The 25,545-nt window shown below is 42.1% G+C and overlaps 1 protein-coding gene across 1 annotated transcript in view; it reads left to right on the top strand.

The window, feature by feature from the left end:
• The window catches only part of EBF2 (EBF transcription factor 2), a 203,533-nt gene that overhangs the window by 152,363 nt on the left and 25,625 nt on the right, over positions 1-25,545 (top strand). The window contains exons 8-10 of the mRNA XM_007961970.3: positions 2,781-2,898; positions 4,675-4,805; positions 5,767-5,893. Coding sequence (XP_007960161.1) covers positions 2,781-2,898; positions 4,675-4,805; positions 5,767-5,893 — 376 coding nt within the window. The remainder of the gene's footprint in view (positions 1-2,780; positions 2,899-4,674; positions 4,806-5,766; positions 5,894-25,545) is intronic.

The raw sequence follows: 25,545 nt of genomic DNA, 5'->3' as shown, positions 1-25,545 counted from the left end.
TATTATGCTAAAAATATGTAATAACTTAAAAAGATGTCATTGAAAAACTCTTTAGGGCAAAGAAAAAATCAGAAGAGTATTGCTTTGCTGGTGGTGGAGGTAGGATGGACTGGGAGGGAACTCAGGATAACTTTTTTGGGGAGATGGAAATAGTCTTACTTCCTGATTTCAGTGTAAATGGGACAGCTAAGATTTGTGCATTTCAATGCATGTAAATTTTACCTACAAAAAAACCCAAATCTGTGATGATTATCATTGTTGAGTAGAGGGTTGGGAGTGGGCGGTGGTAAATAGTAGTCGCCCCGCCCACTTTTGAGGTTTCACTTTCTGTGGTTTCAGTTACCCAAGTTACAGTACAATAAGACATTTGGAGAGAAAAAGAGAGAAACCACCTTTACATACTTTTATTTCAATATCTTTTCATAATTGTTCTATTTCAAATATTAATTATTGTCATTAATGTCTTACTGCGCCTAATTTATAAATTATACTTTATCATAGGTATGTATAGGAAAAAGCATATTATAGGGTTTGATATTCTCTGAGGTTTCAGACATCCACTGGGGTCTTAGAGCATCGACCTCTTGGATAAGGGGTCTACTGTAGCTGAGATGAGAATGGCGATATTTTGACAATTCTTGAAGCTGAATGATAAGTACTGGGGATTCATTATGCTATCCTGTTTCTTTTGTTTGCTTGAAATTATTCATAATAAAAGGTTTTTGAAATGCTGCCTCATTCCTTCATATTCAGAGGTAAAGTAGGGCTGGGCACTGTGACTCACTTCTGTAATCCCAGCACTTTGGGCGGCCAAGGCCGGTGGATCACTTGAGGTCAGGAGTTCAAGACCAGCCTGGCCAATACGGTGAAACCCTGTCTCTACTAAAAATACAAAAAGTAGCTGGGCATGGTTGCAGTCATCTGTAATCCCAGCTACTTGGGAAACTGAGACAGGAGAATTGCTTAAATCCGGGAGGCAGAGGTTGCAGTGAGCTAAGATGGTGCCACTGCACTCCAACCTGGGCAACAAAGTTAGACTCTATCTCAAAAAAAAGAAAAAGATATGGCAGGATCAAGCCCCCTGCCCTCCATTTAATAAATAAGAGAGGACAAATACAAGTAGAATATCAACAGTTTTAATTTGGGAGTAGACAGGAAGAGTCATTTTTAAACACGACTCTTCATTTTGTACCTATTTAGTGCCCTTTCTCAAAAGGTCCATACGTGTGTGAGTATGTATATAACAAGTTATTGTTCTTTTCTCAAAAATAATAATAATAATGGCCAAGCATAACCGATGTGAACTGAGAAGTAGACCCATGTCTAGGGTGGCTCGTGTTCTGGATCAAGTGATTCTGTGGGAGCTCCACCCAGGTCCTCTCCCTTCTGCTATGCTTGGTCAGCCTTTGCTGATAGCCACTTCTTTGAGCTTCTCCCCCACCCGGATCTGCAGTACACATGCTGTAACTTGATTCGATATCAATCTTTGTGCTACTTGTTTCCTGTGTTAACTATGATTCTCCAGCCAGAAAATGAACTCTTTGAGGTTAGGGACCATGCCTTGTAACTGTTGGTACCTATTTCCTATCTGCCTCTTTCTAGGACTTCCCCCAGAGGTTAGGCCATGGCATAACCTCTGTGTGTGAGTAATGTCATCTGTCTTATGGTCTGGTCAAGCCCAGCATGGGCAAGGCAGTTAGGACACGAATGCATCCCAGTTTGGCACACACAAAGCACTGTGCTGAAGCCTTTCTATGTATTGCAGGTCGAGTATTCCTTGTCCAAAATGCTTGGAACTAGAAGGGCTTCTGATTTGGGGTTTTCGAATATTTGCATCCTGTATTTACTGGTTGAGCATCCCTAATCTGGAAAATCCAAAATCCAAAATGCTCCAATGAACATTTCCTTTGAGCATCATGTCAGTGCTCAAAATGGTTTAGATTTTGGAGAATCTTGGATTTCAGATTCTTGGACTAGGGATGTGTGCCTGTATCTCATTATACCTCATTTAGGCACTGTGAGATACACATTGCTATTTATAGCTTACAGATAAGAAAAACTGAGATTAGACAAGATTAAGTAAGTTTTTCATGGTTGCAAGTTAGGCGACAGCAGGCCTGGGATTTGAATTCAGTTCTTCCTGACTCCAAACCCATGTTCTCCCACTGCTCCACACCACCTCTCCCCTCGCCCTCATTAGATGCTACACGTCCTGTATTTTCAACACTGAATTATGGCAACCTTATCTTCTCAGCAAAAGTCGAGGCATCACTGCCACCACTCTTTACTGTGCAGCAACACCACAGACAATCCACCAGCCAGCATCCCAGTGCTGGACGTGATGTCAGGACCCGTCTGAAGTGCAAGAACCCATTCCGGAGCTTGGAGAAGTGACTTTACAGCTGGTGTGTAGATCTTAGCTTCCACGTGGCACACAACCAGTTTTCTGTGGTGGAGGCTCTACTGGCAGTGGTGGTCCAGGTCTTTTGATAGAGAACCAGGTTTCTGGAAGCAGCAGGCAGATAGCCATTGTCTCCACTTCATTACATGGGTGTGCTTTGAGCAAAGATTCTTGACAATGCATGGATGAAGGGCAGTCACTTTTTCTGTAAAGTTCTGACATAATTACAGAAGGAGAAAACTCTGTTGAGTCCCAAGTTCTGTCCCGTCTCCCCTTTGCTATATGGAATTGTGGCAAAAAAGAATTTTGGTGCATTTGCTACTTTATGTGAAACTAATTCCACTGCACCCACTTTCTCCTTTTTCCTTTCAATATGCAGGTTGTGTTGTCAACAACAGTGAACGTGGATGGACACGTCCTAGCTGTTTCTGACAACATGTTTGTTCATAACAACTCCAAACATGGACGGAGAGCAAGAAGACTTGACCCATCAGAAGGTAGGGCTGCCTGCGCTCAGCATAGTAGACACATGAAATTCTCTACGAATTTCCTTGTTCGAACTTCAAATTTATGTCTCGCAGTCACAGAAGAGAAAGTACACAGGACCATGTGGGTTTTTTTCTTAACGAAGTTGTAAACACGGACTCCAGCCTGCTCCACTGTAAGCCCCACACGTCTACCAGCCCGTGCCAAGTCCTCATGCCCCCCACTCTCTTCCATTCTGTTCTGTGTTTTCCTTTTTGCGAGACGGGCATTTCAGGCAAACGTAGGCCTATGACATCTTAGTTAAACAGGAACACCGCAGTGCCAGACATATATGAATAAGTGTCAGATGTGCCCTTAAACAGATTGTAGGCAAAACAAAACAATGTTTGGAAAGAAACTGACGCTAATTGATTTTTGTTTGCTTGGACAAGAGGAAATCATGGTCTGTTCTGGGTAGTTTTCCAAGTGCATTAAAGTAATTAGAAATACTGGTAACTGTTAAACTTCAAGTTGTCCAAAAAATTAAAGTATATCGATGAAGATAACTGACAAATCTAAGTAAATTCCATTTTAGTTATTCCCCTTCCTTCTGCACGCCCCAACTCAGTGGTATAGAAAGACCTTATAAGACAGAATGTATGGTCAAATTAGGCTACTATTCTAGTGTGATGTTTTGTTATATATTACCACCCAACCCCCACCTCCTACGCTAACTCAGCCTGAAAATGTATCTTGTATCATTGTAAACAGGAATTAATGAACTGAAAGAAAATGATTGAATCAGTAAAGAATTTGGAGTGGTGTTAATTCTCCCACAGTGAGCACTGAAAGGGGAGAAGAAAATCCCAGAGTTCAGGACTAGGAACCCATCCAGTTTCTTTTGACTGATTGGATGTGATTGACTGGCTGTTCAAAGGGGGCTCATGTTTTTGGAGTCCTGCCAAAGTTCTCTTCTACCTTTGACCCTGTCAACTTTGGAAATGGAGTGATGGATTGACTTTAGTTATGGCCTGAAAACCATATTGGGTTCCTGTTGGGATATAAAGTCCAGAGGCCTGGAGCATATGGAAGAAGTGGGGAAAATCCTTCCTACAAAGTTAGTAGAGTGATTAGAAATTGTCTCTTGATAGAGCTGAAAAAAGCCTTCAACTATGATAGATTTTGCTTTCTCCCTCTCTCTCTGGCCCATTAACAGGCCTTGTAAATCTTAACATCTTAGGGCAGAGGAGGTGGGGAGAGAAAGGGGATTTACACATTTCCAGTGTGATCAACTTATAAAAATATGGGCAAAAACAACAGGGTTTTTCAAACACCCTTTGCACAATTACCTAAGTGTTTTACTTTTTCATACATAATGGTCAACTCATTAGGCTTTAATGACTCGGTGAAAACCAACAGCCAATTAGGGAATGATGGCAAGTCAACAAATCTCAGCTTGAACTTCTTGGAATGACCAACAGCTTTCAAAAGCAGCCCATCCCCAACACTCTAAGCTTCAACCATATATGGTGTCCAGCCCTTTGAATGCAAGGACATTTTTGTTTATTTGTGGTTGTCCAATCCTTTGAAGGCAAAGATTCTTTTTCTTATCTGTGGTGGGGGATATCACAAAAATTATACATGAACTTTTTTGTTTGTTTGCTTTTAGCTCATCAGTTATTGTTAGCATTAGTGTATTTTATATGTGGCCCAAGACAATTCTTCTTCTTCCAACGTGGGCCTGGGAAGCCAAAAATTTGGACACCCATGAAAGAACAAACCTGACTTTTTCTTTCCTGTCTTCTCAGCTACCCCCTGCATCAAAGCCATTAGCCCGAGTGAAGGCTGGACCACAGGAGGAGCCATGGTCATCATCATTGGGGACAACTTTTTTGATGGTCTCCAAGTGGTGTTTGGGACCATGCTTGTATGGAGCGAGGTAGGCAGAGGCATCAGGCTTACTCTGATTTCCTTTCGCCCAAAGATTGTTTTGATCTGGGAAACTAGTCATTCCTAGAGCATCAGCAGCACAAACACCAAGGGTAAAAAAGCATAGAAGTCATAGCAAATCGGGCATGAGTTTCTTAAGAAGATAAGTATCCACTGAAGTATTATTTAAAATGGTGAAAACTTAGAAATCTAGAATTGTAAAGTGATGGAATATCACTCCACCGTTAAAAAATGTTTTGAAAAACTTCAAATGATACAGGAGGAAGGATATGATCACACTGTAATACTAAGCAGAAAAAAAATAAGGATAACAGTGCCTATGGATGTAAAATCTAGTTATATAGCACACATTTATAGAAGGGCACTGGAAACATAACAAATGTTGATATTGATCATCTCTATGATGTTAATTTTTTGAAAATATTTTTCTATAATTTCCAAATGTTCTAAATTGGATGTGTTTGACTTTCATCATAATATAAAACATTACAAAAAGATCAGTGACAGTGCTAAGTTGGAGTTGGAACTTTCCAGATCAATATTTGAAGTCATAAGCAGGATAGGAGTTCAACAGAGGAAAGGATTCCAGGGATGAGGGTGGGGTTGGTAGCAGGAGGTGAGAGGGACTTGGGCTGGGCTTATAGAAATAAAGGACCTAGATTGGTTGAGTTGAGAGGAAATTCCAAGGTTGTGGGGCAGGGGGTGGGGCGTGGAGAGAGAGACACACACACACACACACAGAGGGACAGACAGAGACACACACACACACAGACAGACAGAGACAGGACAGGGATGTTCAGAGTGCATTTGGAGCTAGAAGTACTACAGTCAGAGTAGAGCAGAGAGAAAGCAGCCCCTGGGGAGCAGTAGTGGGAGATGCTATACACCGTATGTCCTTGGTGATGGCTTGTCTAATGGGTATTTTATTTCCCTGCCTATTCATTCCTCAGCTAATAACCCCTCATGCCATCAGAGTACAGACTCCTCCCCGGCACATCCCAGGCGTGGTGGAGGTGACATTATCTTATAAATCTAAACAGTTCTGCAAAGGAGCCCCAGGAAGGTTCATTTACACAGGTAGGTGAGAAAATGATGCCAAGAGAGGCTGGCTTCTGGTTTGCCTTTGTGCTAATTCCCAGTATCCGCACTTTATAATCATCCTGATGTTTTTGGTCTTTTTACTGGTGTGGAAAGAGTGAGCTGAGTGATAGATGTTGAATGGTGATGTGAAGGTTCACTTCTCAATCAGTATTTTACTTAAGCAACTTCTGCATGATCTGGGAGATCACAGCAGCTCATTTCAGGAACACACCTCTACAAATTTAACTCTGTTGGAACCATGCTAGAACCATCTTTTATCCACATGGTCAGATTAAACAATGGACAGTTATTGGCTGTAACTACATTTTCTTGAAAAGATTCAAGAGAGTTGCCCAGTGATGTTGGAGAGCAATTTGAAGTATTTTAAAACTTCAAGAAGGTAAAAATCATATATTAGTCAATATTTGTTGAATTTCTACTTTGTATCAATTGCTTTTTCTAAGCGAAGGGTATGGATGACATGTAAGACATGATCCCTTCCCCATCTGGAAGTTTAGAAACTTTTGAAGGAGACAACGGTATATTGCGAAGAACAGCTGGTGAATTCATAAATTTGAAATGTTTGGTATTTCCAATGAATGGACTATGAGTTTCAGAAAGAGAGAGTTTAGTATGGGCAAGAGTAATGGGGTGAGGTGCCAAGGAAGATATGAAAATTGAAGACCATATTTAAGGACAGGGAGAATTCGGATGGGCAAAGAGAGAAAGGGAGAATGTTCTCACTATGGTAATCACATAGGCAAAGGCCACAGGGTGAGGTGAGCACATTCCTACAGGACCAAAAGCTCGTCTGACAGCTGTGGCAATGCATTTTGTACTTACACTGGAACTTATCCTACATGTGCTAGGCATGTGTATTAGTCCGTTTTCATGCTGCTGATAAAGACATACCTGAGACTGGGTAATTTGTAAAGAAAAAGAGGTTCAATGGACTCATAGTTCCACATGGCTGGGGAGGCCTCACAATCATGGCAGAAGGTGAAAGGCATATCTTACATGGTGACAGATGAGATAATGAGAACCAAGCGAAAGGGGAACCCCCCTGTAAAATCATCAGATCTCGTGAGACTTATTCACTACCATGAGAACAGTATGGGGGAAACTGCCCCCATGATTCAACTCTCTCCCACCGGGTACCTCACACAACACATGGGAATTATGGGAGCTAAAATTCGAGGTGAGATTTGGGTGGGGACACAGTCAAACCATATCAGCATGGGAGGGAAACAAAGCATAAAACAGCTTAAAAACCTTATGTAGTACCTAGTATAGTCAAATTCCTAGAGACGGAAAGTCAAATGGTGGGTACCAAGGGTTAAGGGAGGGGAAATTGGGGATTTGTTTAATGGGTCCAGAGATTCAGTTTTGCAAGACAAAAAGAGTTCTGGATATGGATGGTGATGGTGGTTGTACAGCAATGTGAACTACTCAGCCCAATTGAGCTGTACACTTAAAAATGATCAAGATGGTAAATTCTATGTTATGTGTATTTTACCACATTTTTTTAAAGTTAAAAACAAAAGAAGCTTTGTAAGGGAATTTAGACTTGACTTGCCAGGAAATAAGAAGGCAATGAGGGTTTCTGTGCAAGGAAGAGTAACTCAAAGATATTGTCTTCAAAAAAAGAAATGGTGTTGATATAAAGACTGAGTTAATTGGGGAACAACCAGAGTCAGGAAGATCAATGAAGTATTATACTTTGACAGAGAAAATAAAGAGTATAGAGAAAGAAATACATAAACAAAAAAATATAGCAGGCATATTATAAATTTTTAATAATATTATTTTATAGATAGTATAGTCTCTCATTTGCGCTCTGATTCCTACTCTTGTTAAAATGTCAATGTCTGGCTAGCTACCAATTAGGAATAGATGGAAAGAGGTAATGTTTAGGTCTATTTATTTAAAATTTAGCCTTTGAATTTTCTGTCCTGAGATAAGCACATCTCAGGTGTTATTTTCTGTGGATCTATGGGAGATTCTATTGCAGTTACAATAAAAAAATTACTGTTCCAACTCCAAAGGGATGTAGTTCATTCATTCAAACTAGTATTTATGACCTGCCTGCCATGGGCTGGCACAGCTCTAAGCTCTGGGGTATAGAAGGGAGGAAGGTAAAACCCCCATCTTCATAAAGCTTATATTATGCAGGGGAAGACAGACAAGAAAGAAAATAAGTGACATACTTTCAGATAGTGAGAAGTAAGGGAAGGAGAGTGAGGGAGGGTTGGGCAGGCTGGTTAGGGAGGCCTCTCTGAGGAGGGGACATGGAGCAGAGACCTGAATCCCAGGATGGGGCCAGCTGTGGAAATCCATCCCCCCTTCTCTCCTTCCTCCGTCCTCCTCTCCATCCACATTCCCTCCTCCATCGCGGGAGCTCCCTGGGGCTGGGTTTTCTGTTTGGTCCACTGGTATTCACTGGAGAAGTGCCTGGAAGTCCATGAATCTGGGGGAAGGGGTTGTCACAGGTAGAGGGTAGAGCAAGATTACAAGTGGGAGGGAGCCGGGTGTTGATGGGGAAGAGCAAGAATGCCCGTGTGGCTGGAGTGGAGTCAGTGGGGAAGAGAGTGATGGGAGATGAGGTTGGAAAAGTCAGGCAGGGCAAGGACTTTGGATGGGAAGACATGGAAGGTGTTGAGCAGATGAGCAACCAGCATCTAGACAGGATTTAAAGCCACAGGACCGGATGAGATTACCATGATAGGGTGGAGAAGTCCAAATATGGTGCTTGGGAACACCAGTATGCAGGATTAAAGATGACAGGAGGAACTTGGGAAGGAGCCTGAGAAAGAGTGGTCAGGGTAGGAGGAAACCAGGAGTGTGGGCTGTCCCTGAAGTCAGTTGGGGAGTGGGTCTTGTTCCAGGACACTTTTTGCATGTAGAGCTTCTGGTATCTCTAGTGTTTCAAAGACACCCGTAGATGTGGGTGATGGAGCTGGCCTATAAGGAGATGGGTAGGTATCATAACAGGCACATTGCAGTCAATCCTCAACTCTCTATTGAAGTAAAGAACAATTTCAATAATAAGTAGGGCCATTGATGGAGACATTTGGAACCAAGTGTTGTGTACGTGTGTGTGTGCGTGTGTAAAAGATGTCCTCACCCTTGGCCACACTTTAAATGATCAGTGCCTAGGTCAAACCCCAGACCAATTAGATATGAATTTCTGAAGGTAGGACCCAGGTAGAAGTGTCACCCATTTATTTACTCAACAAACACATGCTCTGAACACACAAAATCAATAATATCAGTACACCTCTATCAGCTTACAGTTCTAGAATGGGAGATGACAAAAGTTAAAAAAAAAAAAAAAGGGGAGATGGCTACTGTTACATTATAATAATTAGATTCAGCCCCTAAAATAAAAACAGGGTTATAGTGGCACTATGCAGGGAGTGACTAGCTTTGGGCAATCAGGGAAGGCTTCCCAGAGGAGGTAATAATAGATGACATTTTTGAAGCAAAGTAGGAATTTGCCGGACAGAATGAGGAGGCTGTGGTCAACAGATCTTGGAAACACAGTACCTAGCAAAAGAGGAGCCCATACACCTGTGAAAATAACAGATGTTATGTTATATGTAAATTCAAATAATTTGAGAGATTAAGGCACTATGCAGATCATCTAGTCAAAGTCCTTCTTTTGCAGAAGAGAAAACTGAAACCTAAGCAGAAGTAATTTGCTAGTAATTGCCTGTTGAATTAAAGATGGCGTTAGAACAAAGATTCAGGCTTCTGGCCATCGTGCCTGGTGTCTTTCTGATGCTACTTTAGCAAGTCATATCAGAAAATATCTCTGTTTTCTTCATGTGCTGAGACATTAACAACTTTTCATGAAGTGTATACTTATTGAGCAATGCTCGCTGTGTCAACATTGAGCTCTATGCTGGGGCTATCGGAGAGAAGTCAAACCAGTGTCTCCCACCTTCCTGACATTACAACGTGCTGACATAAAGGTGAACTGCTCATGCTCTGGAATTAGATACCTTGGAGTCATAGCGTGGCTTGCCTCCTGAATTGTTCTTGAATCTTGGGGAAGTGACTTAACCTCTTTTTCCTCCATCTGTAAAATGGGCTACCTACAGAGCTGAGGACTAAAGGATACAGTGCATGGCAACTGTGGTGGGCTGGCAAAGGTTTAACAACTGGCTCTTCAGGAAGAAGGTGATTTTCTTTTTTAAAGCATGGGTTTATACCATTTACTGATTTCCATGGTCAAATACTCTCACCATGGCAGATTGCAAGCTACCACTCAAATAGCTCACAACGTTCCTGAAAAACTTCACTGCCTGCCTTCACAAGCTGGTGCAGCCAGGTCTCTTCATGGAAAGTACCTAGGATAGAGAGAGAGTGGACAGAATGGCCCATATTTTATTAGTCAAAAAGTGGTTTATTATTTATATTATTCTTCTTATTACTGAAATGGAAAAAGTCCCCTTGTCCCCCTCACAGGGTATGCGATGGGGCTGTGGCTCACTTCTTCGGTGCCCCACTGCTCAAACCTCTAGGGGAGCATGCAGACAGGCAGGCTGTGGGGCTCTGACCCCATGGCAGTGTCTAGGGGTCAATGTTTACAGCTGAAGCCCCAGTGGGGGTGTGTTACAGGTGTTCTTTTAATTTAGCTTTCCATAGGCGGCTTGTGTTACTCAGCTCAATTAGACCCCTGTCTTATCACAAGGACAGAGGGCTTTCATATTCCAGGGTTCTTGCTTTGGTGTAGTGGAAGAATGGGATCACACCTGGGCTTGGAGAATGAGTGCAAGGTTTTATCGAGGGAAGGTAGCTCTCAGCAGATGGGGGAGCCACAAGGGAGATGGTTTTCGCCTGGCCTCTTGGCAGCCCAGGTTCTCCTCCGACTGCCCCAGCCACATTCTGTGTTGTTCTGCCGGACGGTGGCCTGCCGGTGCCTGTCGGTGCGTTCCTCTGGATGTCCAGCTGGCCAGGTGTTCCTCCGCTGATGTATGTCTGCCTTCTAGGGTCTTGGGGTATTTATAGGCACAGGATGGGGGCATGGCAGGCCAGGATGGTCTTGGGAAATGCAACATTTGGTCAGGAAAGCAAAAATGCCTCTCCTCACTTAGGTCCTTGGGCACAGGCCCAGGGGTGGAGCCCTAGCCAGGGACCACGCCTTCCCCTCCCCAGCACTTCCGTTCCCCACTTCCGTATCATTTAAAGGTACCATACCCTTCCCTTGCCAGCACTTCTGTATCATTACCTTTAGCCTTATCAGTATGGAGACTGACTTAAACAAGGAATTGCAAACCTGATGAGGACTAAAAGGAGTTGTGTAGGATGCTGGGAACATATGCCAAGGGAATTGAACCTCCTTAAACTGAGTTGATGGGGAGGGATTTAGAATAGACGAGAGGAAACAGTATGTGCAAAGGCCCTGGGGTAGGCAAGAACATTGGATATATTTTATGAACAGAGCAGAAAGAATAAGTTTAAGAGAGGCCGCATTCAAGCTGCAAGGGAGGGCAGGGGCCAGGTCACGTCAAAGCTTGTTTTTTTCAACTCTTCTTCAAGCGCGGTGGGAAGCTTTGGGAATATTGCCACCATCAGATTTGCCTTTTAAAAGATCATTTTGGCTACAGTGCAGAGGATAGCTTGGAAGCCAGGTTGGACGCAGGGAGGTCACTTGGAGGCCAGTGGGGTGGCCCAGGCCAGAAATGATGGTAGCTTGGAGCAGAGTGCTGGCGGTGGGGACAGGCAGAAGTGGATACAATTTAGGAGGTAGCATTGACACAACTTGATTGATTGGATGGGGTGAAGGTTGGGGAGGGGAGGGAGGGGACGACGCTCAGGTTTCAGAGTTGAAAAATTGGGTGGGTATAGTTTAGAAAGTGATTTTTTTTTAAGGTATAATGTGCTAAGGGAGTTCAGAGGAAGGACAAAATACTTCCAGCTGGTGGAGAGGTGGGAAGATTTAATATTGTAAAGATGTCGATTAATGAATACATTTAACACAGTGCCAATCAAAATACCAACAAAATGTTTGGGGAAACTTTACAAAAGTTCACCTGGGAAGGAAAGGTGCTAAAAGAGGATTTTGAAAAATGAGAGGCCCTTGCCCTGCCAGACATTAAAACCTATTTTAAGTTTCAATAATTAAAAGAATATGGGGCTTTGTAGGAACATACAGAAATGCCATGCAACAGAAGAGAACATTTAAAAAATAAACACTTTGCACACATTAAGGGTATAAATACTTAGGTATTAGTAGGTAAGGGAAGCCAGGTCAGGTCAACGCAGAAAAGATGGAATGCTTAACAAATGTGCTGGGCCAACTAGTTAAGCATTAAAAGAGAAAGTTAGATTTTAAATTTCATAGCATATAAACTAAAATGTATTCAAATTAAATATTTTTATTAAAAATGTAGACATTTCAGAATATCACAGATTTAAAGAGTAATTATCATTTTCAGACTTGTGTACATTGAGGCTAAAGACAGGCACCATCAAGCAAAAGATATGATTACATAAAAGGAAAATGTTTGTGTCAATATGCCAGGCATTAAAGGGAAAAGACAACCTGAGAACATATTTGCTCTATGTGGCCTATTATCTTAATTATAAAAAGATTTTTTCCTTTATTCAGAAAAAAATTTATTTTGTGCCTATTGTTTGTTAACTGCTATGTTATACATTGTGGAAAAAGAGGAGAACGTTAGGTATTTTAGAAATTAAAGAGGAAAAGACAAATACCCAACTAGAAAGCTAGCAATGAACATCAAGAGTTAAATTCAGGAAGGAAGACAAGTAAACAAATAAACCTTTTATAATAAAAAATCCCAACCACATTAATAAATAAATGCAAATTAAGACAACAAGACCACCTTTTTTTTCCCTATCAAGTTGGCAAAGATTTTCTTTTAAACAAATGAAAATACTCAGGTTGACAAAATTCAAAGACAATGGGGACTTTCTAAGATACTACTGCAAGATACTACTGAAGGATACTCTAGACAGGATTTAAAGCCATAGGACCAGATGAGATCGCCATGGAAGAGTAGAGAAGTCCAAATATGGCACCTTGGGAACACCATCATGCAGGATTAAAGATGACAGAAGGAACCTGGGAAGGAGCCTGAAAAGATGTGGTCAGGGTAGGAGGAAACCAGGGCTGTCTCTGAAGTCAGTTGGAGAGTGGGTGTTGTTCCAGGACACTTTCTGCATGTAGAGCTCTGGTATCTCTAGTGTTTCAAAGACACACCTGGACGTGGGTGATAGAGCTCTAAGGAGATGGGTAGGCATCAATAACTAACTAAGATACTACTGCAGGAGTGTAAATTTCATAAGAGAACACCTGAAGATGTATGTGCCCTTTGACCCAGCAATTCTACTTCTAGAAATGTCTACCTAGGAAATAAATGAGTTTGCTGGAAGACCGTTCATGGGAGTTTATTATAATGAAAAATTGAAAGTATCCTCAGTGCGAATCTTAAAACCAAACAAGTTGTAGTAGGGAATTTCTGAAATAATCCTGCAACCGAGGAAACACATCTAGACTAATACGGGGAAGCATACAGTTCTGGCGACTAGGAGGAACAGAGGCGTTGACATGCTGGAGTCAGCTCACACAGGCTCACAAGAACTAGCAAAGTTTCAGCAATTTTGCTGTTAAATTATGTAAGCAAATTGAACATTATGTTAAAAACAAAGGTAATAAATACTCAAGGCTTGTCCTTTCATACTACATTAAAAAAAAAAGAAAATATCTTCATTGTACATTAGGGGATTCATTAAACAAATAAGAGAACATCTTCTACACCGTTTTAGAGACATTAAAAATAATGCCATGGATGGATATTTATTTACATGAAAGGCATCTGTGATACGGGTTTTAAAGGAGCTTTAAAATAGTCTGCATGGTATGACCCAATGTTTAGACATATGAAAAATGAGTAGTTTTACAAGCAACCCTAGCAGGGTACAGAATTCTGCATGCGGAGGTGTTAACAATGGTGGTTTCTCAGTGTTGTTGTTATTTAAATTTTTTTCATGTTGCTTACTTGTATCTATTTTCTAGTACAATTAAATAATTTAAAAATTAGAACCAGTCGGGCGAGGTGGCGGGCGCCTGTAGTCCCAGCTACTTGGGAGGCTGAGGCGGGAGAATGGCGTAAACCCGGGAGGCGGAGCTTGCAGTGAGCTGAGATCCGGCCACTGCACTCTAGCCTGGGTGACAGAGCGAGACTCCGTCTCAAAAAAAAAAAAAAAAAAAAACTTAGAAGAATAAAGTATGGCACAATATAGGGTCACACGTTTAAATACTGAAACAATGCACATTAGTAAACTTGATTTTTCAGGTACAAAGTATTTCTAGCCTGATAGCTGGTGGTACTTCTTCCAGAAACCGCCTTTGAGAAGGAAGGGCCTTCAGGGGCAGTCGGGGTGAGGAGGGGAGGGACTCAGGAGTTTGTTCGTTCACGAATAAAGAAGAAATCAAAACTACAAATGCTATCAGGGATGGCTCAGGAGTCTGGCCACTCTCTCGGTAAACTTCCACCCCGAGGCTACTGAGCGAAGTACCGCCTGAGTTGGCGGAAACAGGAAGCTGATGTCATCCATGGAGGGTTCTAGACCCCACAGGAAATGCTTTGGTGGCCTCCTGTCTTTCCCACTGAACTGGCAGCTACTGACATGAAAAGCCAATTGCGTCTTAATCCACCATCAGTGCTTCCACAGGAACCTGCTGATGGGCTGTTCCACCTCAGAGCTGAGTCTTCACTCTGGTCACCTGGAGAACCATGGCCTCTTCCCTAGGAGGAGAAGGACAACGCCCTCCCGTCTTTCCAGCCACCCTGAAGCACTGACCCACGCACCCTGGGCGCCTGGGCCGCTTCACTGCAGGACAGTGCTCCTAGGCTACCGTAGGCCTAGACGAACCACTCAGCTCCAATGGCAAGGTGGACAAAAAGTCATTCAGGTTCTGGAGGAAAAGGCAAAACTTGAAACCTAGAGGGTTTTAAAAGGTGCAGAGTGAGTGCTGTGAGCAGGACAGGATCTGAGAGGAGATGCATTGGACCAGCCGGAAGCGCTGCCTTCAGGGGCTGGCCTTGTGGTTCACTGCTTGTGTCTACTTTCACCCGATCACTGACCTCTCTGAGCCTCATTTCCATCATCTGTAAAGCTCTGGTGCCAATTATGCTGTTACCCAAAGGTGTTTCCCTAATTTGGCTGATCATAAGAATTATGCTTGGCACCATTCCAGACAATACCAAATCATACTCTTCTGACAGAGTCTGGGAATCTGTATTTTAAACAAAGAAATGAGTTTGAGAAACCTGAGTTCTGCTCCTGAGGCTGTTGGAGAGGCTTTCTGGCCTATAAAGCACTCCACTCATGGGAGGGTTCTTATGAGACTGGGTCCGTTCACCAGGAGCACAATATTAGTGTTTACTCTTATGTAGAACTTTCTAGAGGGAGAGTCCTGCAGGAGACTCCAGAAAACCTTTCCTCCTTCCACCCGTGCCCCACTGCGCACACTCTGTGGTCTATAGTCCAACGGTTGACATTTTCTGTATCCAAGGATACACCACCATGACAGAGCCAAGCCCATTATTAGGTGTACCTGGTTAATTAGCCACACCCCCATGGTTGCCACTGCCAACCACAGCACAAACAACCTCAGGGCTCTGAAAAACAACACATTTTCTTTGCACATGTGACTTTGCAGGTCTATTTTCCACCAACCATGGTTTACTAACGTGCAACTTGCTGCTGCACAATTGTGAGAGCCACATGAGAACAGGGCTCATTAGGGAAAGTCCAGTTGCGTCTTAACTGGTTTGAGACCTGGAGGAAGTATGCCAGGCTTGGCAGAGAGAAGAGGAGAAGAGATCCTCTGTTTTCCTCACAGACTTTTCCATAGAGAACTGGCAATGCAGAAAAATAATCCTAGTAGGGGCACCCAATAGAACCACAGTGACTGGTTGTGCAGAGACTTCTTGGCTGTCTTGACTTCAGGTGGCAGCGAGTATGCAGGGAGAGGATATCAGAGCATGGTATTTGGGGGTGGAAAGGTCATTGTCTCTAACTGTCAAATGTGCACCAACCACAGAATCCAGGGCAAAACACAATGTGTGAGGACATAGGGGTAAATGAGCATAGCTTTTCACTATTGTTCCTGTGGTTCTTTGCAGAACCTGGGCTACACATTAGACAGCTGGTTAAGAAGTCTTTTGTAAGTTCTATCATAAGACAGAATAATAAGCAAAAACGACAGTAGTTCAATAATCACATCTGTCATCTATTAAGTACGTAAGGCAAGGCTCTGTCCTACAGGCTCGAGTATCACCACCTTTGTCTGTGATGACAGTTCAATGAGTATCTCAACTTCATAGTTGAGATCCTGCTACTTAGAGAAATTAAGTCACTTGCCTAATGTCACCAAGCTATGATGAATCCTAGATGTCTTATTCCAAAGTTCTGCTCTTAACACCTAACCTGTTCTGCTTCTCAATACTGTACAGTTTGTTAGAAAAAATGATACCAAGGCCATCTGTTTGGTCTTGTCTTATTTTACTTGGCAGATGATGCCTTGGCTCTCGGGCTGTTACTCTGGAGAGGTGCACAGGAAATAGGCTGTGGCCGGTGAGCATGAAGGGGGTCTCAGAAGGCGCCTTACCTGGGCCCTGGTTTTCAGATTGCAATATGGGAATATTTTTGCTACTCTCCTGAGAGGGTCTGAGAATCTGTATTTTATTTTATTTTTTATTGTTATATTTTAAGTTTTAGTTTACTTTAAGTTCTGGGATACATGTGCAGGATTTGTTACATAGGTATACGTGTGCCATGGTGGTTTGCTGCACAGATCGACCCATCACCTAGCTATTAGTTATTATAATACACCCTGCGTGCATTAGCTATTTGTCCTGATGCTGTTCCTCTCCCTGCCCAACCCCACCTGCCAACAGTGCATGTTGTTCCCCTCCCTGTGTCCATGTGTTCTCATTGTTCAGCTCCCACTTATGAATGAGAACATGCGGTGTTTGGTTTTCTGTTCCTGTGTTAGTTTGCTGAGGATGATGGCTTCCAGCTTCGTCCATGTCCCTGCAAATGACATGCTCTCATTCCTTTTTATGGCTGCATAGTATTCCACAGTGTATATATACCACATTTTCGTTATCCAGTCTATCATTGATGGGTATTTGGGTTGGTTCTAAGTCTTTGCTTTTGTGAATAGTGCTTCAACAAACATATGTGTGCATGTATCTTTATAATAGAATGATTTATATTCCTTTGGGTATATACCTAGTAATGGGATTGCCAAGTCAAATGGCAGTTCTGGTTCTCGATCCTTGAGGAATTGCCACACTGTCTTCCACGGTGGTTGAACTAATTTAGGGAATGTGTATTTTAAAGAAATGAATTTGTGAGACCTAAGTTCTGCTTATGAGGCTGTTGCAGAGACTTTTTGGCTTATAAAGCACTCTACCCATGGGAAGGTTCTTATGAGACTGGGTCCTTTCACCGTGAACACAATAATAATGCCTGCTCTTAGGTGGAACTTTCTAGAAAACTCAAAAAGCAGAAGTCATGAAGGGGAGGCTCCAGTCAGTATGATGTGCTAGACTCAGAGCCTGTGAAGTGCCTTGAATTCTTTAGAAGTCACAGAAATTATCCTCTCTACAAATAACTGAAGTTGCAGGAGGCCAAGAAATATGAACTCCACATTTTTATTAAGCTTGAGAGAACTTGGCGCCGGGGCAGGCTGTTGTATAGAAGAGAGCCGATGACAGAGTGAAGAGGCAGGAATTTGCATTCCAACTTTCAGGAAAAACAACTATTCTTTGTGCCATTTTTCTAACCTAAAAATGGGGATATACTTACCCCATTAGAAAGATAAAATTATATACATATATAAAGATATTTACGTATATAAATATAGAAACACAAGCACAATTCACTGTTGTAAGCATCTGGTGGGAGGATACGTGCAGCTCTGGGAAGCTCTGGGCAGCGTCCTCCCTCATTGCTGTTGCACCAGTGCTGGGCTTCTTTGTGTGTCTTTTGGAAAATGTGGATTCTTCTTGAAAGACCTACCACATCGTGCCCTGAATATCTCGATCTAGATTAGAAATCAGGTTTTTGCAGGAGACAGAGAAGGCCAAGGCAGCCCAAGAACATGGACTTTGCAGGTGAGGGGCAGGGGGTCACAAGGAAGCAGGTATTAAAGGGTGGAAGCCTTTCAATACCTGAAATTCCAGTACTTTGGGAGGCTGAGGCCAGAGGATCACTTGAGGCCAGGAGTTTGAGACCAACCCAGGCAAGATCCCATCTCTAAAAAAAAAAAAAAAAATTAGCCAGGCTGGTGGGGTATGGGGACTATAGTCCCAGCTCTTGGGAGCCCAAGGTGGGAGAAATACGTGAGCCCAGGACATCAAGGCTGCAGTGAGCTATGATTGCACCACTGTACTCCAGCCTGGGCAACCAAGGGAAACCTTGTTTCTTAAATAAATAAATAAATAATTTTTTAAAAAGAACCTAGAAGTTCTTGTAAGAAATAAATAAATAAATAATAAAAGGTGGACCAAAGGAGCAGAAGAGATTGACCATGCCCCAGTTGGCCCAGGTACATGCAGAGTAGGTGCTTGATAAGAGGTGTGCAGGAGAACTTAGAGGTCTACATAGACGACCTGCTAATTGAGATGCACCAAGAAACCAGAGAATTCATGCCAACTAACCCTCTCTCCCAGAATACTACTTATCTTCTACTTTAGCAAAAAAACAATTTTTTTTTTCCTGTTCGTTATTTGGGGGAAAGTGTTCAACAGGATTAAGGCAAGAACAGGCAGCAGCTGGGAGGAAAAATGAGAGACTGAGGTTTTTCCACATACCCCCAAATCATACCCCAAACAGCCTCCTCCCCGAGGCTCGGTGCGAATTGTGGTGCCTGCCTTCATAAAGCTGTGCTGCACAGATGTGCAAACTGGATTTCAAATGTTAATAGCTCATCCACTTTGCATTTTTTTCCCCATATAGCATTATCCTGAAAAAAAAAAAAAAATCCCATTGAAGAAATGAATCTGATTTTTAGTTAAAAATACCCAATTCAGACATCAGAAACTGGCCCGAGTACAACTATTCCCTGTTCAAGCTGGAGACAGGTTGAGTCAATAGCCCCCCTGGTAGCCTACACTTTTACTGAAGTTGTCTCCACTCCCACCTCTTGTGAAATTCAGATACATCATTCAGCTGAGTCTGAGGAATGATGTCTCTGTTGTTAGCCCCAGAATAGGGGGCTGTTGTTTCACTAGAGACATCCCAGCCCCTTAATGGACTGGTGCACTCGGTTGTAATATTCTAAATACACATTACAGAGAGCAAGAACGTATTTATAACTGCTCCGTTGTGGCATTTAGATTTACCCTTGAAATTTATCTTTAATTTTTACAGTTGTCTCCTTAACCATGTATATTATTCCCTTCTTCAAATAATCTGTCTTGCTGCTGCAGTTTTTCTGGAAACCAAAGTGTAATTAAATATTAAATTAATATTTCATTTAAAATTAAATATCAGAGGCTTCAGTCTAATCTTTCGCTTGTGCACTGTTGGTTCTCTCGTCGTATTCTTGTTCCTGTGTCCACAAAGGCAGGTACCGTCTCTTAATAATGTGTTCCTATATTATCTCTGTTCCTTTTTGTTTTTAAATTGGTGACACTGAACTTTTGCTACATTGAAACAAATGGATATGGGAAGAGATTTCAATGTAGCCAAGGTTAAAGACAACTTAATTCAACAACTCTTGACTTCAGCTTTACCCTGCACTCCTCAGAGAAGAAGACTGCTGCTCCAAATCAGTGATAGCCTTAGAATCATAAAATGTAAGAGCTTGAAAGGGGTCTTAGATGCCATTTACCCCAATCCTTTGTCTTCACAGATAAATAAACCAAAGCCTCACCTGGCCAAGTGACCCAATAAAGGTGGTGTCATTTGTTAGTGTCAGGAACTAAGGCAGCTCCCAAGCTAGGACCAGCTTTATCCCATCACACCATCATATGCAATGAAAAACTTAGGAGCATTTAAGTGCGAATTTAATGTAGCCTTTGCATGTTGGACACATGAGGAATAGGGCAGAAGGGAGATGATTGGACAAGGAAATTGGAAGAAGGATGAGGGAGAGAGAAGGGAACCCAAATCCTAGCACATGGAAGACAGACTTTATGGGAATGAACATGTGGGAACAAAGTACTATGTAAGGAAAGAGGACGGAGACGTCCTAAAGTGGTATGAGGGCAGGAGCTCGTCTGTGTTTATCTAAATTCCTCCCAAAGCCAGATCATTTCATGCCTTCCTATGCTGTCAACAGAGAGTAATTCTCCTTGGCCAAAGCCACGTGGCAGGTATTGTTAAAGCATGTTTTCTCTTCCATTGCCAGTCAATGTCTGTCTTTTGGTCTTGTGTTTATATGGCAGTCACATTATATAGATTTAAGGTTTTTTGTTTTTTGTGTTTTTTTTGCTTTGTTTCTTACCGTGCAAAGAAAACCTTTCAGTGGTTTTCCTTATTCTTGAAGAAAGTTGGAATTTAGAGTTAGGACTGTAGGGATTCTCTAGTTCTGTGGGCTGTCACCGTTAGGAGACCATGGGCTCTGTGAACATCTGATGAAATAAAGCTCCCTTTCTGCAGATAATGCACAGATGCAGAAACACATGGCTAGGCTTAGAATTTCTACTTTTATTGGCCTCCTGATGACCATCTGCAGACTCCATGGTAATCCTAGGATCCAAGGGAAGACTCACTGGTGAGTAAAGCTGCAACTGAGGACAGCGGTGTGATCCGCCAACATCCCCAGAGTGGCAGCCCAGTTGAGAACTCAGATCTTCCCTTACCCATCGTCATCCTCTCTCACATTTTTGCAAAGAAAAGCGACCAGGCCTTGATGTTGCCATCTTTGCGATCAGTACCCTTGCTGGTCAAGAGCATAAATGACCTCCAACCTACAGTGTCAAGGCCATAATTGTTAAGGGCTGAACAGGGTTCTAACCAAGGGTCCCCTTCATTTTTGTGAAACAGAAGTAGAAGTATAAGATGGGGTAAGCATTATCTGCTCCCTGTGCCTCCTCTTAAGGAAAGAAAATTAAAACCATGTAGAATTTTATATCTCACTAATCCTTTGGGAAAATTAATATTGAGTACCAGCCAGCTTTTTTTTTTTTTTTTTAAGAGTGGTTCCCAGTAGATATTTTTAGTTAAATACTATTTACTTTAAAAAAAGAAACCATTCACACATTGCTTATAGTTTATATCTATTTATTGGGTCCAAGATATATGTAAGTAATCTCATATATTATACCCGCAATCAAAATGAGAAATGGCACATGAGATCCAGGCTCTCTAGAGAAATATTATGAAATCTCAAGGTATTGATGAAAGTTTTTTAAGGCTGATCCAAATGGGATTTAGATTCTGTGGCAGTTGAAATGTGTATTATTAAACTCCTTAAGCAAACCCGAATGACTCCCAGTGGAGGATTAAGACATTCTATGTATAGCAAAGACGAAATTCTCATGTCTGAGTTTTCTCTCTTGAATTCCCTCTTGATTAGCTTCTGTAATATTTAACTTCATGCCATGCCATAATTATTTAATAAAAGGTAAATATAAATTATATTTCAGTGGGGCTATGACCTTTTACCTTAATGTTATATTACTAAAGAAAGACATAGATAAATAGAGCCTATAGATTGAAGTGTATTTTTAATTTACTCTGTTTTTGCCTTGCCAGCACTTCTCCGTATCCCTGTCAGCCAAAGGGTTGGCAGAACTTCACAGCATCCCCGCACTCCCTGTGGTAGGCGAGGTTGTAAATTTACACTGATGATGGCAGTTAATGGCCTGGTTGGCCCTTGGAGACGGTCTTGGTGCTGGTCTTGGGCACCTCATTAGTTAATTGAGCTTTGCTTGGCTCACACCAGGGCTGAAAAGCCAGAGAACGCCCAGGGAAGTAGCGAGGGGGAGGGAGGAAGTTGGGATTCAAGGTGAAGCTGAACCTAAAAGACGCAAAAGCAACTGGTCAGTTGGGAAAGTCAGTCTGGAACCAACGAGTTGTCAAACCCGGCTGTGTGTTAAAGGCTGAGGTCCCTCTTATGGTTTACTGTTGGCTAAACAGAGCTGGAGTACTTTCAACTTCATGCTTTCTACTTCCAATGTGCACTTGGTTAAATGAAATTCTGTGTGTGTGTATTTGTGAATGTGATTTTCCCTGTCTATGTAGACAACTGTGCTTTACTGTCCTCTCTCTCATTTTGATGCACACGAGATGTATCCCATAGTTTGTGCCTATGAAGTCTGGCAGGGACCTGCCAAAAAACAACATAAAAATAGACAATCGTGCCCTATCTACTTATTCAGTGTAAAACATGAATTGCCAACCCAGTGTGGTCAAGATACTCTGCCGTGTCTAATTTGGGAGCTGGGGAAGGGAAGGCAGGCAAAAGAAACCAGACATGACCCTGTATCCTGGTGGTTTGCAATCTGGTTGGGAGAACAATGGGTGCAAATGTGTGATAAATTATATTTTTAAAAAACTCATCTCTATCCCACCTCTGTGCACTGATTAGAGCCCAGCTCCAGAAAATTCATCTGCGAGCAGCAGGGAGGGCCAAGGGATAAGGACGGTGGTGTTGGGGGTCCCTGGCTGGACCCCCACAGTGCTCTTGGGAGAGGGCACTTGCCAGGGCGGGGTACAGCCACGCAGATGGAAAGGGACAAAGACAGAAATGGAGACATGGAGGGGTTAGATTTTCTGCCTTATGGAATATCTGTTTAGTTTGCATTCAGCACATTGTGAGTGTACCCATATCAATACTTTTCCTGTTTTCTCTAAGAAAATCTGTACTTTGGCTAGCAAAATGGTGCATATTTCTAAAAAAAAAAAAAAAATTAGGCAACAATGAATTTTGAGAATTTCATCATCAAGTCTGTTTGCCCTGCAGCACCGGGCAGCTGTTTGTGTTTGCTGATCGATACCGCATGGGGTCTCCTTCTGGTCTCAGTGACGAAGTCAGGCAACACAGGCTGGGTTTCATTCATGCTCTTGAATCTATAGCTCTTGAAGCTGAGGAGGATGCCCAGAGCGGGATGCAAGGATCATCATCTCTGGTTCTGCAGCAGGAAAGGCTAAGAGCACAGGCTTTGGAGTTAGAGAAGCAGGATACAGATCCCACCTTTACCACTTGGGACTGCATTGAAAATGGGGATAAAACCCACATCATAGGATTGCAATCAGAATCGAATGAGCTGATGTGCCTAAAAGGCTTAGCAGAGTACCCTTAACGTAGAAAGGCTTCAGTACATCCTAATGGTGGTAATAATGGTTTTCACTATTGCATATTACCACCACTAAAAATCACATTATTAAAGAAAAAGTCTGCCCAAATTGCTGACATTATAATGCTAAGTGGAAGCAAAACATTTATGGAATGATTCTACTTAAACATACGGCTATTCTTGCATGTGTTTCTAGGTAAGATGACCTTGTAAGTGCAAGTGTTTAATCGCTCCCCACTCCCAGAATATATCAGAGATACTTTCAGGAAAACATAAAAATAAAGGAAATCTGGTAATAATGCATGAAGCTAGGCTAAAGTCATTAATATGCCAGAAATTTTGCACTGTTGTGCTGGTATGTGCACACAGGGTCGTACTGGTGGACATGTGAACTCCAGCTGGCCTCCTCATTCCCCCTTAGGAAAGAGCAGCAGGGCAGGGAAGTGATGGAAGACCCCAACAATCACCCTGAGGCTCTCCTGTCTCCACCTTGAGGAGCGAGAACCAGTGGCATAAGCAGAAAGTTGATCTTGAATGGGAGAGTATACTTAACTATTCTATATCCAGAGCAGCTGCCATTTATGTGTGAAAAAACCAAAAAGATACTCCCTTATTTCAATGGCCCAGACAGCATTTACCTCTTATTCTTATTGATAGCACCTGACTGCAGGAGAATTGAATCAATGAAGAATGCAAGATGGGAAAAGTTGTGCTATGGCAGTATTGGTGGTTGGCCGAGAAAGCAGTTAAATATAGAGTGTCTAAAAAATTATTGTTAATATGGTGATGAGACTTAGTGGAAACATGAAAATTAGTTTCTAAAAATATAGATCATAGAAAAGCTAAGAATAGTAAATCAGCTTGAAACGATAAACTGCCAACAAAAATGTATAAGTGGAGAGAAAGAGGTGGGAAGATTGAAGGCAAGAAAAACTCCTTATATATGGAGCGACTCAACACCTCAAATAATTAGGAAAAATAAAATATTTTCAGAGAAATCTAAAGACACTTCTGTAAATTAAAATAGTATGTACAGACCAGGAGCAGTGGCTCATGCCTACAGTCCCAGCAATTTGGGAGGCTAAGGTGGGCAGATTGCTCGAGCTCAGGAGTTCAAGATCAGCCTGGGCAACATGGTGAAAACCCATCTCTACCAAAAACACAAAAATTAGGCATGTGATGCATGTCTGTAGCCCTAGTTAGTCAGGAGGCTGAGGCAGGAGGATTGCTAGAGCCCAGGAGGTGGAGGTTGCTGTGAGCCATGGTCGTGCCACTGCACTCCAGCCTGAGTGGCTGGACTTTGTGTCCCTGTCTCAACAACAACAACAACAACAACAACGTGTGTCTATCTCTCAAATCACTAGAAAAGCGTGTATATATATATAAAACTATTAGAAATGAGAATGTTGGAAGACAAATTTATAGTAGCAAAAATGGACATGTTAAATAATGTGATCAAAAAGATAGATGAAATAAGACATTAAAGCATTGCCCATGAAATGCAGACAAAACTAATATGTATTAATTCAAAACTCAATAAATTCCAAAAGGCAGATACTGTGCAGGACACCTTTTTTAATCCAGGGCAGTTGACTACAATAAGCAATTAACAGTTTAGTACTCAATTACCTAGAAATTTTAAGATACTCTTCCTGGAACTAAACGAAGTCAAAATTATAAATGGGACTAATCAGAAAATTACAACAAAATTGTGAAATACAGTAAGTTGTGGCAAAGGTAAGTACTTAATGTTACACAACGAAATAAAATCCAGATAGGTTAAATAATTTAAACGTTTACATATATTTGTGTACATTTCAGTGGGCGGAGGGGGAGGGGAACTCTAGATAGGTTAGAAATTTTAAACAAATACAATATAGATTCTATGCTAAAACATTTACAATCTTGACGAAATGGATGATTTTTTTCCAGAAAAAATACAATGATATTGAGAAACAATGAATTCGAGGTTTCTGATTGGCAGTCAATCATTTGGATGATGGTGCAATTCAGAGAATCTCATGAGCTTGGGTATCTTGGGTGAAAGGAATCTATGGAACATCTGAGTGGAATTTTCTAGCCAACAGCTGGATATTTAAAGCTGCATCTCAGGCCAGGTATCTAGTCTAGAGATCAAGATTTATGACGATTAGCATGTAGCCGCATGTGGAAATCATGGGGAACTGATGAAGTTGCCCAGGAGAACGTGCAGCTAAGCTGAAGGCTGCCTGGCAACCATCTTGAGGAGCATCATTTACAAGACAGGCAGAGAAAGAACAGTCCGCAAAGTAGTCTGACATGGCCAAAGAGGCAGGAAGGAAGCTGGGCAGTGTGAGTTCAGGAAGACAGTGGGTG

The sequence above is a fragment of the Chlorocebus sabaeus genome, chromosome 8 (genome assembly GCF_047675955.1).
Source record: "Chlorocebus sabaeus isolate Y175 chromosome 8, mChlSab1.0.hap1, whole genome shotgun sequence".
Taxonomy (NCBI): Eukaryota; Metazoa; Chordata; class Mammalia; order Primates; family Cercopithecidae; genus Chlorocebus; species Chlorocebus sabaeus.
This window is presented reverse-complemented; position numbering and strand designations above follow the sequence as displayed.